Source organism: Catharus ustulatus, chromosome 23 (assembly GCF_009819885.2).
Source record: "Catharus ustulatus isolate bCatUst1 chromosome 23, bCatUst1.pri.v2, whole genome shotgun sequence".
Classification (NCBI taxonomy): Eukaryota; Metazoa; Chordata; class Aves; order Passeriformes; family Turdidae; genus Catharus; species Catharus ustulatus.
This window is the reverse complement of record NC_046243.1, coordinates 1958641-1974947: the sequence shown is the minus strand read 5'-3', so window position 1 is coordinate 1974947 and position 16307 is coordinate 1958641. Positions and strand designations below refer to the sequence as shown.

The 16307-nt window shown below is 49.6% G+C and overlaps 1 protein-coding gene across 1 annotated transcript; it reads left to right on the top strand.

Moving 5' to 3' along the window:
• Positions 1 to 5510: 5510 nt before the first annotated feature.
• On the top strand, positions 5511 to 12632 carry CCR7 (C-C motif chemokine receptor 7). The gene is made up of 3 exons (XM_033079145.1): positions 5511 to 5560; positions 10300 to 10349; positions 11568 to 12632. The coding sequence occupies exons 1-3, from the start codon at positions 5551 to 5553 to the stop codon at positions 12630 to 12632; spliced, it is 1125 nt and encodes a 374-aa protein (XP_032935036.1). The 5' UTR covers positions 5511 to 5550.
• The last annotated feature ends 3675 nt before the right edge of the window (positions 12633 to 16307 follow it).

Here is a 16307-nt window from a genome sequence, read left to right as displayed (position 1 = left end):
CAGGAATGAGGAAAACACCCTTCATGGCCAACTGAAGATGGAATTGGTGCAGGAATGAGGAAAACACCCCTCATGGGCTACTGGAGATGGAATTGGTGCAGGAATTCTGAGGAAAACACCCATTATGGCCAACTGGAGATGGAATTGGTGCAGGAATTCTGAGGAAAACACCCCTCATGGGCGACTGGAGATGGAATTGGTGCAGGAATTCTGAGGAAAACACCCCTCATGGGAGACAGGAGATGGAATTGGTGCAGGAATTCTGAGGAAAACACCCCTCATGGCCGACTGGAGATGGAATTGGTGCAGGTTATGTGCTGGCAGAGGTGTGTGAGCTGCAGCAGGCACTGCCACCAGGAGTCCCCATCAACCTGCCCGAAGGACACCCAGCCCTACCCAGCGCTCTTGTACAGCATCAGCAGTGGCAGCCAGCAGCAGCTGTGGCAGCTCATGCTCTGTGTGACTGCTCAGGGCTTGGCAAGGACACAGCTCCCAGCTGGAATTCAGCTCCCTCACCCTGAGAGCTGCTGGTTGTACCAGCTCAGAGTGAGGTGCAGTTGTACCAACTCACAACGTGAGGCATTTGCACCAATTTGCCAAATCAGGATGAGATGCTCACAGGTCACTCACCTGCAGCTTTGAGCTCTCCAGGCACCTGGAGATGAAATGCAGAAGTGGGGGTGCAATCATGTCAGCTGCTCAACAGGCTGGAATTCCATGTGCTCTCCCAGAAAGTTCCAGTTTCATCCTGGATTGTCACAGCCAAGAGTGTTGGTGCCTTCAAGGAGTTGCAACACCTTGCTCAAGGTTTTGAATCCAAGGCTCGGACCCCTGGGTTTGCAGAGTGTTCTGACAGTGACTGGCAAACCTCTCCCAGCAGGATCTGGTGATCAAGTGGGATCAGGCACTTGAATCTGAAAGTCCAGATCCTGCTTCAGGTCTGTCTAGCTGTTTGTGCTCTCAGTTCCCTTCTTTCACGTTGACGTTTCTTTTTCCACTGTCTTCGAGGGGTTTTTTTGAAGTGGTTTTGCACGTATCAGGCTGGTGTCTTATTTTGTTGTAAATCCTCACGTAAAGCTTCACTTGTGCCTCTAAAAGTCTGTAATTTCTGTCAACAACCAGTTTCAATCTGCTTTTATCACCCAATTCTGTTAAAAAGTCAAGCAAAAGCCAATTTCGTTCTGGCAACAGCTTCAGGGTGGGGAAAGCCAAACCAGAAAGAGTGATAGTAACAAAAACAGAAACTGAGTGAAAAATCACAATATCATGGGTTTATTATGATTTTTTAAATGAGAAATGCCAGATCTGTAACAGAGATGGCTGGATGAGCTCTTCTTGGAGCAAACACTGATGGGATTATTTCCAGTTTCTAGATTCAGATTTCATCCAAAAGCAGCAGCAGATTGGTGTTAAACTTCCACCTTCTGAACAAGGGAACACAGCTCACAGGAGTGATGTTTGCTGGATGGTCAAGGACACTCTCAATTATTTTTAAGGGTAATAATGCTTTATCTCTTTAATCAATATTCCTTTATCTCCCTAAGCCTTATCTTGTTTTGTTTCTAAATGATTCACTGCTCGCTGGTGTTTGATATCCTGTGGGAATTGCCCAGCAGTTTGCCCACCGGGGTGGGAAGGTTCAAACCATCTCTAGACACAGCTGGTGTTCATAAACCCCCCTGATACAGTTCCTGTAACATCTCAGGAGCTTTTCTTCCCATTTTCAATCACCTCTCCTTTCCCACCCTTTTCCTTTCCATTTTGAGGTGACTTCTGTCTCCTTCACGTTCAGGACAGAAGGATCTGTTCATCACTGCCCAGATGCCATGGGAAGCTGCCCAGCCCTGCCCTGAGGGACAGAGGGACCAGCAGTGCCTGTGCTCAATGATTGATCACCCTGATTGTCCTTCTCACCCTGGGGTTGGAAAGGGGACTGTCACTGTCCCTGCCCCTCCCCGCTGGCATCTCCTCACATCTCAGCTCCTGGGCTCCAGGAGGAGGGAGCTGCTTTCATGGAATAGAATCACAAGGTCATTTAGCTTGGAAAAGACCTCCAAGGTCACCAACTCCAACCTGTGACCAATCCCCACCTTACCAACCAGTCCAGAGCACTGAGTGCCACATCCAGTTGTATCCAGGGATGGAGACTCCACCACCTCCCTGGGCAGCCCCTTCCAATGCCTGACCACCCTGCCCATGAAGAAATTCTTGCTGATGTCCATCTGTTAAGTGCAGGGCAGATGCCAATTTGATAAATCTTTTATTTTTCCTCAAAAAAATAAAGAACTGGAGAGCCAGGCCATCACGTAGGACATGATGTGGGCACAAAGGAGGTGAATTCCCAGTGACACTGGGTGTGCCCTTCTCGGCTGTGGCTGACCACCATGGGCAGCTGTGCATCCCAATCAGAGCACAGATTGCTTCCTCCCTCCGGAGGATAAAGATCTGTTAATAACCTGGTGGTGAGATCACAATCACGAGGTGTTTCTCAGGGCATCCCCTACACCCGCTAAAAGAACTCTGCTGGGTGTGGAATCCCAGCTTGGTGCCACTTTTAAGGTCAGGAATTTACTCACGATTTCACTTCTGCTATTTTATATTTGCCTGAGGAACAGCAACGTCAACACCTCCCTGGAGTGACCCTGCTGACTTCCACCACAAACCCCCCTGGATGTCCCCAAACGTCACAGGGGGGTCTGGGGGGAGCAAGGCTGGAGCTGGGGGATCCCAGGTGGCACTGCCAGGCAGAGGGAGCAGCAGGACACACGTCAGGGTCCCTCCTTGACGTCACTGCAGGGATGTGGCTGGGGCATACAGCTGGGAAATGTCCACCCTGAACTCACCAACGCTTCTGTCTGGGCACCCCTGGCTTCCTCCAGCCACAGGACAAACCTTCCCATGGCTCATGTCAGCCAAAGGGCAGAGCAGGTGCTTCCATCTCAAATCACCTAAAGCAAAACTGGTGGAAAATACCAAAAAGTTTTGAACCCAGGACGTGAGAACATCCCGTGTTTGCTTCTCTCAGACCAAATTTCACCTCCTGAGGCGATGCCCTGAGTTTTGATTTCCAAGGTTCCCCAGCCTGAGAACCCTCTCCTGGAGCCCTGGGATCTTTCCCACCTCAGGATGTCTGTGAGATGGTGTTGGGACATCCCACAGGAATTCCAGTTTTACACACAGGCCAGGGATGTGAAACACAGAGCTAAACCTTGTGATGTTCCATTGCTGAGTGAGTTGCAATTTAATGTCAGGACAGGTCAAGATTACACAGTTCAGTTCAGTTCAACTCAATATTTCAGTCCAAGTGGAACCAATGAGAACTGAATCGAAATCTCTCTGAGCAACTTCCTTTGGAATTTATCAGGTGCTGCATTTCCATTGAGAAGTTTATGGATGAAAGTTGTCACCAAGGTCCTGCTGCAGCCTGGACTGCAGGTTTAAATCACTGACTGCCACTCTCCTGGGTGCTGGAGGGGAGCAGGGGGACCCAGAGACTGCAATACTTAATATTTGATTTTTTTATTTAGTTCATTAACTTTGGAATAGGAATAGGTTCTGTGCAATGGCTTTCATGGGCACAGCTCAGACCTGGCACTGTCCAGGTTTGGTCTGTCTGCTCACACAGGATCAGTTTTGTGAAAAGCAGCTCATGGAGCACCCAGGTTCAGGCAATGAAAGAGATGGAATCATTCAGACATGAAATAGGCTGCAAATACACACAAACAAACTGAGCAAAGATTTAATAAATGTTCTGCGAACTCCCTGGGTATAAAATGTGACTGCACAAGAAGTTCAGCGTCATAAACAGCAAATTGTTTATTTTAAACATTCCCATTCTTTCTCAGAAAAAGTTTGCTTGAATGTTCTAACAACACAGAATGTACCAAACCTTTGAAGTTGAATCATGGGACCAGTGCAGGAAACAAGCTGCAAACCCCCTGCCTGCCTCCCCTCCTTCACCTCTGGCTTCAGCCAGCGTGGATGTGGGGATGGATCCCCCAGAACAGCTCCTGGTGCTGTTCCTGGAGCAGGGTGAGCACAGAGCAGCCCGAGGGGCCCATGCCCCTGTGCACACCCACAGTGCTGTGACCTGTGTGAAGTCTCCCCAGCGCTGTCACACCCCTCGATTCCGAGTATTGTGCCCAAACCCAAGGGAAGTCTTTCATCTTGGAGGAAGTGGTTACGAGATAAAGCTCTCGAGGCAGCATACCTGCCTGGATACCTGATGAGCAAAGGCAAACAGCAATAAATAGCTGCAGAGATGTGAATGGCACCTGCTGGCTGAGATAAGTGCCAGGCGAGGTGCGGAGGAGTCACTCTGTGCACACAGAGAGCACAGGGAGGGTCACCTCGTGTGAGCAAAGGGAAACTGTCACAGCCCTCCTGCCCCAGCACCCTGCCCCTGAAAATCCCAAAATCCTGACCCTGAGTACCCCACAATGAGCTCAGAGCCACACCAGCACTGGTCCACTGAGAGGGAAGCACTGGGAAGACTTTTGAGTTGGGCTGGGACCACATCATAGGAGGGTCTGAAACTGGATCTGAGCCTTCATAAAGGACCTAAGACAATCCACAGGAGCCTCAAAACTACCCTCAGCTTCAGATATATTTAATTTGGGCTGGGATTCCATCCTGTGATGCCCTATTTTTCCACCTGACTGCAGTAACAACACTGACATAGCATAAGAAGACAGAGGACAAGGTGCTAAAGGCATCACTTCTAGGTGAGCTTGGCTTAGGAGAAAAGCGAGTTTGTGAGGAGCTGGAGACATTTCTGTCTGAGAAACAACCCCTCTGTCTGAGGGCTCTTGGACACCCACCAAACAAGAGCCACTGGTTTGCCTTGGGGGAAGGCATGAACACTGACAAAGTGCAGAATCTTTTGGGGAAGACAAAAATACTCAGAAAGAGAAAGGGGGGAAGTCACTGAGCTGCTGACAGTGTAGGGAGGGAGAAGGACAAAGGGCTGCTGCTCATGGGTGGTCCTGTGCACTGAGACTTTTCATCCTGAACACCTTTCCAAAAACAGGTCTGGGATGGGATGGGATGGGATGGGATGGGATGGGATGGGATGGGATGGGATGGGATGGGATGGGATGGGATGGGATGGGATGGGATGGGATGGCATGGCATGGCATGGGATGGGATGGGATGGGATGGGATCCTCTATTTCCTCCAGCACTGAGCACTGATGAAGCAGGATTTGCTGGACAGGGGAGGTAAGAAAGAGCCTCCTTGCCCTGTTTCCTTCACCACAGGCCATTCCTCACGTGTCAGTCCAAAAGCAGAGCCCACTTCACTTCCCTGACGGTCACTAACAGCTCTGGGTGTGTAGAACACTCTGAGGCAGCACCTGAGCACCCCAGAGCTCAGCAAAGCTCTGAACACATGGGAAGGAGCAGGAGGAGGAGGAGGGTCACCGTATATCAGTGACATCAGGGTGCAGGAAGTATAAAATCAGAGTTCCCCGAGGAGGGTCCCTGGTGAGGCAGTGCTGGAGTGGGTGATGCTGTCCCTGCCTCTGTGACTGGATCCTGCTGGAACCACACCATGGATGGGGGTGAGTACCCGGCCTGCAGCCTCAGGCTGTGCCTTCAGCTTTATTCATGATGCCCAGCTCCTGCCCTGTGACACAGGAGTGAAGCATTTCTATCAGAGTATTTAAATAGTAGAAAAGACTTTCATCTTCCTCATTTTTACTATTTAAAAAAAAATGCACGGTTCTCTTCTAGAAGCTCAAAAACCTCAAATCACTTCAGAAACAAATACAAAAAAGAGGTTGGGAGGCAATTTTAAGGGGTTCTTTTGTTCCAAAACAAATGGAATCTTGCATAATTCACACCTTTTCTTCTGTGTTCTTAATTAAAAATAAAAAAATAAAAGAGAGAGAGGGAGAGAGAGCACTCTCCCTGGAAACATTTTAATTCAGTGAATCAGTCGAGGAATTGGGACTAAGAAGAGCTGAGTTCATTCACTAATGATCCATCCAGTCTTTTGCAAATTATTTCTATTAAAAAACATCTAAGGAACACTGGGGGAAGCAGGATGCATTGGAGATGCAGGAGGCTCTGGGGATGGTCAGGGGGATGGATGCAGGAAATTCTGGGGAATAAAGGAAGTTCAGGGGATGCTCCAGGGATGCAGGAAGCTCTGGGGGATGCAGAGAAAAGAGGGGGCAGGTCCCACAGGGCCCTCCAGGCAGGAGCAGGGAATGGGCAGGGGGAATCTTTTTTTCTCCTGGATGTCTCCTTAGAGCCTCTGGCAATCAATGGCTGAGGAAATTCCTGGATTTTGGAATCCCTGCATTCAAACAAACACCCAGCTGGACCTGCCCACCACACACCATTCTTGTTGTTTAAGGTTTTGGGTTCTGCATCATCCTGTGGGCACTTTGTGGGCTGCTTGTTCCAAGGGGTTCAGTGTCCTGGGACAGCTGGACTGAGCTCCTGGAAAAGGTTAATCATGACAGGGAAAAGAAAGAGTTGGTAAGAACCTGACCAGATTATGATAATGTTCCTGCTTGGGTTTTTTGTTCAACTATTGTATTTCAGAGGAATATTTCATTTCCCTGGAGGATGTACCACCATGGTGCTCAAAACACAACTGGGTCACTTCAGCAGGAAATTTTTGACTTGTTTCTCTCTGCTTATCTCATCTTTTGATTCAAAGTTTCCTGAAAGGAGTAGAGGGAGATAATTATTAAATTTCTTCTGTGATAGATCAGTGAACACATGCAATATAAGCATGACTGGGTTTCACTGGGTGCACTCACTCCTGAGATGAGTGTCTTTCCTCTGCCAGTTGTGAGGAGGGCAAGGGGGGAGAACAGGCTGTTAACTGCCAGTAGTCATTAGATCACTTAATTATGATTAACTTTTCTCAGAAATATCTGGTTCTTCCCCCAAAAGCCTCCTGCACTGCTGGAGAAGGGGCACCAGAAACTGGCACATGTGTAAAATACAGAGAGCAGGTTAATCTCTGCCTACATGTGTGCTGAGGCCACAACTTTTGCTTTGCAATTCCAGATGGCCAAAAAACGTTCTTTCATCACGAGAGTTTGGCCAGAGCAGGTTTGCTCAGCTTTGCCAGTGCTCCCTAAATCATTCCCAGCTCCTGCTTTGCTCTCATGTACCTGATCCCTCAAGCATTCCCAGTCCTGCTCTGCTCTGTGCATCCCTTGGCTGCAGCAGCAGCCAGACCCTGGTCATTAGTGTGATGTGATTAATCACCCTCAGGGCTGTCTCTGCTCTTCCAGGCAAACACTTCCACTGTCAGAGGCTTTTCTGGGTGCACCTGATGGGATTCACTGCTCCTGCAGCTGCTCTTACCTTGCTCACAGTCAGTAGCTGGTGCTGGGGGAGATCCAGACAAACTGGGAGGGATCCACCTGCCCAAACCCAGCCACCCTCCTGCCACAGCACAGCCTGAACTGTGCCCCAGGTGCTCACCCCAGGGCTTCAACTGGGGCTTTGAAACACTGATTTCCTTCCCTCTGCTATTGAGGGAGCTGCCAAGGGATGAATCCTGCTCCTTGGGCTGAAGGAAGATTGTAAAACTGAAGGGTTCCCATCCCCTGCTATGAACTGACCCCTTTATTCCTTCACTCCATGGAGAAATTCCCCTCTCCACCTGTTTCCAGGTCCTTCAGGACAAGGATGGCCTCGACCCAGCACCCCCAGGCTGAGGCAGGGGGGCTGACACGGGGCTTTAGGGCCAGGCTGACTCATTTGCTGTGGTGGGGTTTTGGTGTATTTTTATAAACGAGGTTTCTAGTGCAACTGGTCACAGGGACTTTTGAGAGGGGTTTTTTTTTCCTTAATATTTTGAGGAACAAAACTTTTAAAAACTTTAAGAAAATACCCACAGCACCAACTGCCAAGAGGTGTTAAAAAAAGAAAGAAAAAGTAAAGAAATGTACCTAAACTGCCTGATAAACTGCAGAGCAAGATTCATGCTACGATAATTGTTTCTGCCCACTGCCCCAGACCACAAGACAAGTCAGTCCTGTCCAGTCTGACTGAAACCAGTGACACAAATGTGCTCAAACTGGTGCAGAGGGAGCAGGAGACAGCAGGGCCTCTCTGGTTATGCTTTTACAAATGTGTAATATGAGGTGGGGGCACAGAAGAGGGGCAGAAACAGCACAGGCTTTCTTCGTATTGAAAACTCATTTGACATTTAAGACACTTGAAACAGCAACTGAGAAAGGGGAGAAAAAAGAAACTTATGATGATCTTCAAAGGAATTATGTAGCTGAACTGTTTCAGGAGTTGGTTGAGTCACGTTCTCAGTCCTGTTTTTCTAGACCTTCACAGGGAGATAAGGAAACAGGACAGAGCAAAGGAGCCCTCAGCAGGGCTGGGGCTGGGACTGGTCAGGTTAAGTCAGGGCTGGAGCTGGAGTTTGCAAACCAAGCCAGGGAAAGCTGGTGGAGCCTGGTTTAGGTGGGTGCTGTTCCTCCATGGAATGAGGGTGGTTCTTCTCTGCCACAGGGGTAATTTCCTGGTGGGGCTGAGCTACCAGCACAGGTACTCATCACCCATCCACAGGCACCAGGAGCACCAGCTCCAGCAGTTCCAGGGAAGCCAGGCTATTCAGAAGGTGCAACAGAAGAGTAAAGGCTGCTCTGGTGTTTGCAGAAGGGCAGCTACAGTCTGAGTGGGTCTCAGTCCTTGAGGCTCTGAATGTGTTTCCTGTCCTGTGCAAAAGCCAGGGCAGTAATCTGAAGGAAAGACAATCATAACAGACACCAAACCTCTTCCTGCAGTGGTCAGAGTGAAAGGCACTGGCTGGGCAGAACAGCCAGAAGCTTCTCTTCACCCTCAGCCCCTGCCTTGCACTAAGGGTTCCCATGGGAATCCCTCAGATACCCCCAGGAGGGTTTGGAAAATGTGAGAGGAGGATGAACACTGCTGAGCACACAGCTGCATGAGCATAAAAGATGAAAATAAGGGGGGAAGATGAGACAGAGCTTCTAGGAGAGCTCAGGGAGGTGCTCACACAGGCCTGGGGTTGAGCAGAGTTTTCACACTTAGCTGAGGTTCTCTCACCCACACATCCCCCTCACCTATTAAAAACCATCCCCACTCACAGGTAACCCTATCTGTTGTTAGTGAAGCTGTTGAACGTGCCTTGACACGGGGACTTGGTGCAGTTACCTGCAGTGGAAGTTCATCACCCTGCTTTGGTGCAGCACGAGCAGCAGCCTGGCACTGCAGGCTCCAAACTGAAACCAGGCAGAGCTGAGTCCAGCAGACACTGAGCACAGGAACCTGCCACATTCATGAACAACCATGAGGAGCAAGGCAGAGTGCTAGGAGGAACAGGCAGCTGAAAACCAAAGGTATCTCCTTGCTCAGCACTCCCAGGGCAGAAAACCCACAGGGAGTGAGGGCTGCAGGGACCAGCAGTGCCTGGAGGGACACTCAGGAAGGGACACGTCCTCCTCACACCAGAATGGATCCCAGTGCATTCTCACTGCCACCTTCCAGCTGAGCAACTTTCAGCAGCAGCTGCCTGAGGTAGATGCTGGTAGGAACTGTAAAACCAGAGAGGAGAAAGCTTTCCCTGGCCTCTAACCACAGCAGGAAGAGCTGCTCGGCTGAGATTGCTCTCACCATCATCACACCTGGCTCTGAATTCAGTTTTTTCTTCCAGCTGTCAGGATTCTGTATTTTCACATCCCAAGGCAGCAGAAGCCAACTCTTGACATTTAGAGACAAGCAATAAATTTCAGCCAGTTCCAGTTCTATCTGTCCCATGGGGAGCTGAGCTCTCCTCTGCACAGCCTGGGTACCACAGGAGCACAGCTGGGCCAGATTTATGGCCCTCACAGCTGGATATTTTCCCATGGATTCAGCTGCACCCTCAGTGCTCAGACACAAGGGAACAGGCTGCTGGCTGCCTGCAGGGAAAAGTAGTGGATAAAATCAGAATGGGTGCCTGAGTTAAGAGTTCTTAGCTCTCAGCTTTCTGCACAGGGCCCTGGTCTAGTCAAAGACATCCCTGCTCACCAGTGGGTTAGACTGAATGACCTTTAGAGGCCCCTTCCAACCCAAACTGTTCTGTGATTCCCTGAAGCCAGAGGGGCCAGACTCCAGCACTGCACCAGTGCTCTGACAGGAACACACATGACCCTGGGTTATCTTGCTGGCATCTCACCAAATTTTGGTTTTCTCAGCGGTGACAGCTCTGCAGGGTTCACAGTGCCATGGACAACATGACCCACTGCTTTTTCAAAGTAAGAACCACGTGGAAACCCCCACTCAGCCACTAACACAGCATCTCCTTCTTCCCTAGGCAAACAGCTAAAGGCCACCCTTGTTTTCAGCCTGCCGCTTGTTTTTCAGGTAAGATGTTTTCAACAACATTGTTGAGATCCAGCTGCTTTGTTTTGTAGGTAAAGGGAGATCTCGAAAACTCAGAGCCACCCACAGTCCCAGAAATGTGTGGGGACACAGCTGCTCACCCCAGGATCCAGCTGTGGGAGGTGGGAGGTGAGGGTAGCACCCAGCTACAGAAAAACAAACAAGAGAAACAAAAACAAGGAGAGAAAAATGGTGACAAATGCAGTGATTTTCAGATGGCCTGGGCTGTGTGAGTCTCCTTTTAGCCCCAAAAAAAGCATTTCCAGGACAGACAGGAGCACACCACGTTGATTCCTGCTCCCTGCAAATTCATGGTGCTGGGCTCTGACCAAGCACAGAGCTGGAGAGGGAGGAGGGAGAGCTCAGCATCTTCCCCTGATCTTGCTCAGAGTGCCCTGGCCCAGCAAGGAGGAACCCAAGCACAGAACTGTGCCACAACCTGCTCCCAAACCCAGGGTCTGGTCCTCAGCAGCAGTGGCCACCTCCCAGCCCCTTTGCAGAGCCCAGCAGCCCCTGCTTTTCCCTTTCACTAACGCAGGATGTGGTGAAAGCCAAACCTGAGATGGAGAGCACCGAGATGCCCCCGATAAAGGGTGGGGGTGTCCAGGGGAAACCTTTCATGTCTGAGATGGGGAGAAGGTTCTGGAGACCAATAAGTCACTAAAAGCAGGGCACAGATACCGCAGGTTTTGGAGTGTAGGAAGATGAAATGAGAGCAATCAGAACTGAAATCAGGGCCTGAATGAGACGCCGGCCCCGCGTCCGCGCCGACACGGAAGCAGCTTCCTGCCACGCTCACTGCACTTCCTCACGGTCTCACCGCCTCCTTCGTTGATTTTTTAATTTAGCTGCAGGATGTTTTATTTCTCATGTTTTATCTGACAGCCAGCTGTGCACACACAGCTGGAGGAAGGTTCTGGAACACTCTGGAAAGTGTGAGGGTTTTGCAGGTGTTACTTTGGCTGAGCACAAAACATTTCTGGTGGAATTCCCACTTGGAGCCCCCCAAAAAGCCCCAAACCTCACATATTTATGGGAAACCCTTTCAGCCACAAGGCTGTGTGTGCTGTGTTTGTAGTGTTGGCTTGAGACAGCACTTGGGAACTCCCTGGGACTTCTCCCCAGGCTCCTTTCCCAGCACAGCCACGCAGACAACACAATCCTTGTCCCAACACACTCTTCTTCTCTTTCCTGCTCTAGTTCTGTGCTGGGGACAATGTCACTGATGACTACGACTCCAACAGCACCATTGACTACAGCATGTTCGAGCCTCTGTGTGAGAAGAAGGAGGTGAGGAATTTCCGTGCTGCCTTCCTCCCAGCCATGTACAGCCTCATCTGCCTCATGGGGCTGCTGGGCAACGGGCTGGTGATGCTCACCTACGTCTACTACAAGAGGCTGAAGACCATGACAGACATCTACTTGCTGAACCTGGCTCTGGCAGACATCCTGTTCCTGCTGACCCTTCCCTTCTGGGCCACGAGTGCAGCCACATATTGGCTCTTTGGGAGCTTTGCCTGCAAAGCTGTGTACTGCATCTGCAAAATGAGTTTTTTCAGCGGGATGCTGCTGCTCCTGTCCATCAGCATCGACAGGTACTTCGCCATCGTCCAGGCAGCCTCAGCCCATCGCCTGCGTCCCCGGATGATTTTCATCAGCAAAGTCACCTGCACCCTCATCTGGCTCCTGGCCTTCATCCTCTCCATCCCTGAGCTGGTGCACAGCGGTGTGAACAACTCTGAGAGCAATCCTCGCTGTTCCATCATCGCTAATGACTTGCAGACCTTCAACACTGGCATCAAAGTGTCCCAAATGGTGTTTGGCTTCTTAATTCCCCTCCTGGTCATGTCTTTCTGCTACCTCATCATCATCAAAACGTTACTCCAGGCCCGTAATTTTGAGAAGAACAAAGCCATCAAGGTCATCATCGCCGTGGTCATCGTCTTCGTTGTCTTCCAGCTGCCCTACAACGGTGTCATGCTGGCCAAGACCATCTCAGCCTTCAACCAGACCAGCTCGTGCGAGGAGAGTAAGAAGCTGGACGTGGCGGATGACGTGACCTACACCCTGGCCTGCTTCCGCTGCTGCCTCAACCCCTTCCTCTACGCCTTCATCGGCGTCAAATTCCGCACCGACCTCTTCAAGCTGCTGAAGGAGCTGGGCTGCCTGAGCCAGGAGCGCCTGTGGCAGCTCACCTCCTGCCGCGACAGCAAGAGGACCTCCTTCGCCATGGAGACAGAGACAACCACCACCTTCTCCCCGTGAGCCGAGCTCCAGGCGCGCTCTGGTCCGGCTGGAACGGTTTGGGATGTTTTCTCGAGTCTGAAGACCTGAGGAGTTGAGGGGAAAATCCAGAAGTCTCCCCCTGTTTGAAGCAGTGAGGACTCCATGGGTGGAGAGACTTTACAACAGAGTTGTCACTAACAGCAAAGCAAGGGAGAGGTGGTGAGTCTGCAATTCCTCCTGTCATTTCACCTTCAGCTTAGTCTTTCTCTGTCAAAATGAGAAATGCTCAAAACAGAACATTTACCCTAAAAGCGACAAGTACCAAGAGAAAACAGAGATTGGTGGAGCAGAACTGTCATTTGGAGCTGAGCTGCCAGGAGCATCACCCTTGCTTTGGATGTTGCTTTTAGCAAGACAACAGCTCTGCAATCCCACAGAAATGCCCTTGCACTGAGCCAGTCCAAGGCAAACCCCCTCAGGCTCAACCCAGCACACAGCCCCAGCTGTGGAGAACCTGAGCACACAACTGCTCTGCCTTCCCCCATGAACAGGGAGAGATGAGCACAGCTAATGCAAAATCCACACAAACTCTCACCATAATTTCAATTACTTTGTATAATCCTGTAGCCTGTCACAGCTCTGCTAGGAAAAACACAAATTCCACTTCACTCTTGCCTGTATCCTGTTTCTGGACTAACACTTGCTGACCTTGAGATAAATATGAATGTGGGTTTTCTCCTCCCTTCCCAGTCCTTCTAGCAGGACTCCAGCTGCCTTTGAAGTCAGATCTGTATTTCACTCATAAGCTACTGGGGCGTGTTTGGCATCGGCGCTGCGGGCACCAACAAAGACACCGCTCATGAGGTTTGATGTGAACGCTGCCCCACCACTGCCAGGGCCACGGCAGCTGAGCAGCAGATTATTGTCATGGCAGGTCAGACCTCGGAGGAGCCCAGGCTGTAATTCCAGCTGGCGGTTCTCACAGGAAGAGTGAAGATTCCTGATGACAGATGAACGCTCTGGGAAGCGCCGTGGTGGGACAGCTGAACGTCGGCTGGGAGGAGCTGCTGCACAGGCTGGGCAGCTGTCCCTGTCCCTGTCCCTTCCCTGTCCCTGTCCCTGTCCTGTGTGCCCACAGCACCCAGATCTCCCAGAGCCATCACCAGAAGAGAGAGATCTCAGTCTGGAGCTGCTCCTGGGGCTGTCCATGTTCTCCCAAACACACAGAGCCATGAGCAGCAGAACACTCACTAAACAGACATTTATCCTTTTCTTCAACACATGGATCCATCAGGAGTGACAGAGAACTCTCTGGTTCATGGGTTGGAGATCACTGCTTTAGAGAATTGAGGATTAAAATCAACCTTCCAAGACTGGCTTGGTCTGAGACAGCACTGCCAGTTATTCACCTGGCTGCCACCAAATCTAAATAAATCCTCCATAAACCATTTACCTCTGGTGTATGGGATTTGTGCCAAGGGCTGGGATTTGGGAAGAGAGGACATTCTGCCCTGTGTTACCTATCTGTGCTCAGCTGTTGAACTGATTCTCGTTTACAGTGCCCAGGTAACTGTACAGAAGTGTTGTTTGTCACATGAAACAAAGGTGACAACTGACACTGAACAGCTACTTGCCCTTGGTTTCCTTCTCATCCTTATTTGGGTAAGACACAGCTATCACGACCTTGGCCAGAGCCAGGGACACCCCCTGCAAGGGACATTTGCAGTTTTCCTCATCAGCAACAATACACTGTTAATGTATATTCAATATGTAAAGCTGCTTTACACAAAGTTCAACCTGTTCTCGAATGTACCCCAAGAACACTCTGCTTCCATGGAACCTTTTTATGCAGAATCCTTCACCTCATTCCATTCAGGAAACTGCTCCACCAGCCCATGGAACTGTACTTGTGTCCTGTAGGTAAAAGCCATTCCCCCCCTGCAAATGAAGAGGTTTTCAGGTCCTTTCACACCAGATTAATTCCAAATAGGATAATACCCAGCTGCTGCCATAAAAGAGATGCAGAGGCACTCTCTGGGACAGCTGCAGCAAGGCAGTGGTGATGTCAGTGCCTGGCCTTCCCTTTTTTTTTTTTGTTACATTTAACGGACAGAACAAATTTGCATCTAATTGAGATGAGTCATGTTAACGTTGGCCTAAGATCCCAACCTGAGGTTCCCCACTGATGTCTGAAAACTGACTGTATTTTGCTACTTGAGAAAAAATAAATTATAACGGTTTAAACAAAATACTTCTGGTTTTCCATTGCATTTTCTCCATCCTTGTGCAGTCCTTGTCAATCCTTCTGTCCTGTCAGGAGCTGTTTGATCAGCTCAGCTACATACCAGTGCTGCCCTGCAGGAAAGAGAGTGTAGAAAATAAACTAAATAGAAAAAATTTGGTTTACCTCATCTGCTGATGGATTATAAAAGAAACAAGTCAGCAGCACATTAAGGAGTTTTTATTTTAACTATTAACTATTTAACTATTAACCCACGTGTCTTGATGCTGCTCCACATGTGGATGTACCTAATGGCTACTCATCAACCTTTCAGTGAAAATTCTTTGAGCTGTAGCATTTTATTGTCCACATTTAATGAAAATTCAGTAATAAACCACCAGGTTAGTGTGGAATTGCTCACAGGGAGAGGCAGCAGCTCTGGCTGCTCTAACCCACATCCAGGGTGAGAGCAGGAACTGCAACCAGAACAATAAACACACTACTCCTGCCTGACCTTCCCAGTTAATTCGTGCCTCAAAGCACACAGTGGGGAGCAAGGGGGGACCCACATCCTTCACAAAAAGTGCCTTGTAATTGCAACCACAGAATCAAAGAGGAAGAAACTCAGACAACACACAGAGACAGAAGACACCTGAGTGCCAGAGCTAAGGCACATTTCTGCTTTCACTGAGCAATGAAAGTCTCACGTTTTCTCCCAGAAGAGAAAGGACAAGTTGAGTTTCAGCATCTGGCCCAGGCTCAAGAAGCATCTCCAGATTACAGCACAACACAAGATACAGAACCCCAAACCCAGGGATCCTTTAATAAACACTGGGTCTCACCACAGCAGGGTCCTCAGCTGCCCCAGGAGCTCACCTGTGCACAAGGTGCAGTTGGTTGAGCAGGGCTTGGAGCAAGAACTGGGGATCTGCAGAGAGCCACAGCACCTTTAACCATTCCCCTGCTCCTCTGAGGTGACTTTGAGCCAAACTCTTAATATTCAGGAACTTTCTTGATTAGGAAAACAGACTCCACCACAAAGCCCTAACTTAAACCAGTAAAACCCACCAAGCAACCGCACAAAATCACAACTTGGGCCACAAATATTGCAGCTAAGTCATACAGAACTTGTTACTGAAAAAAAGAGTGTATTTCTTGGATAGATTTAACCTATTTCAGCACCTTCACCAGCAAGGGCTGCCTACTTCCTATCATAGCTCCAAATCTTCTTTAAAAAGCCAATAAAAAAACCTGTCCCTCATTAGAGAAAGGGGACACAGGTTTGCCTTACACTAAATAAATCTACTGGAAGGAGTGACTGCCCAGTTCCTGCAATCCCTGTTCCTGCTTATCCTGCATCACTCAGAAACCCTGGACTTTCCATTGCTCTGGATAAATATCACTGCTGATCATTTCTCCTCCCCTGACAGTTCTTGATCTCTGTGCAAGTGTATTTTTAAGTCGTGGTGTGAAAACCCTTAGTGCTAAATGGA

Excerpts from the sequence above, each read along its gene's own strand:
- CCR7 (XM_033079145.1), top strand. Across the intron at positions 10,350-11,567 it reads GCCTGCCGCTTGTTTTTCAG|TTCTGTGCTGGGGACAATGT; the intron begins GTAAGATGTTTT and ends TTCCTGCTCTAG.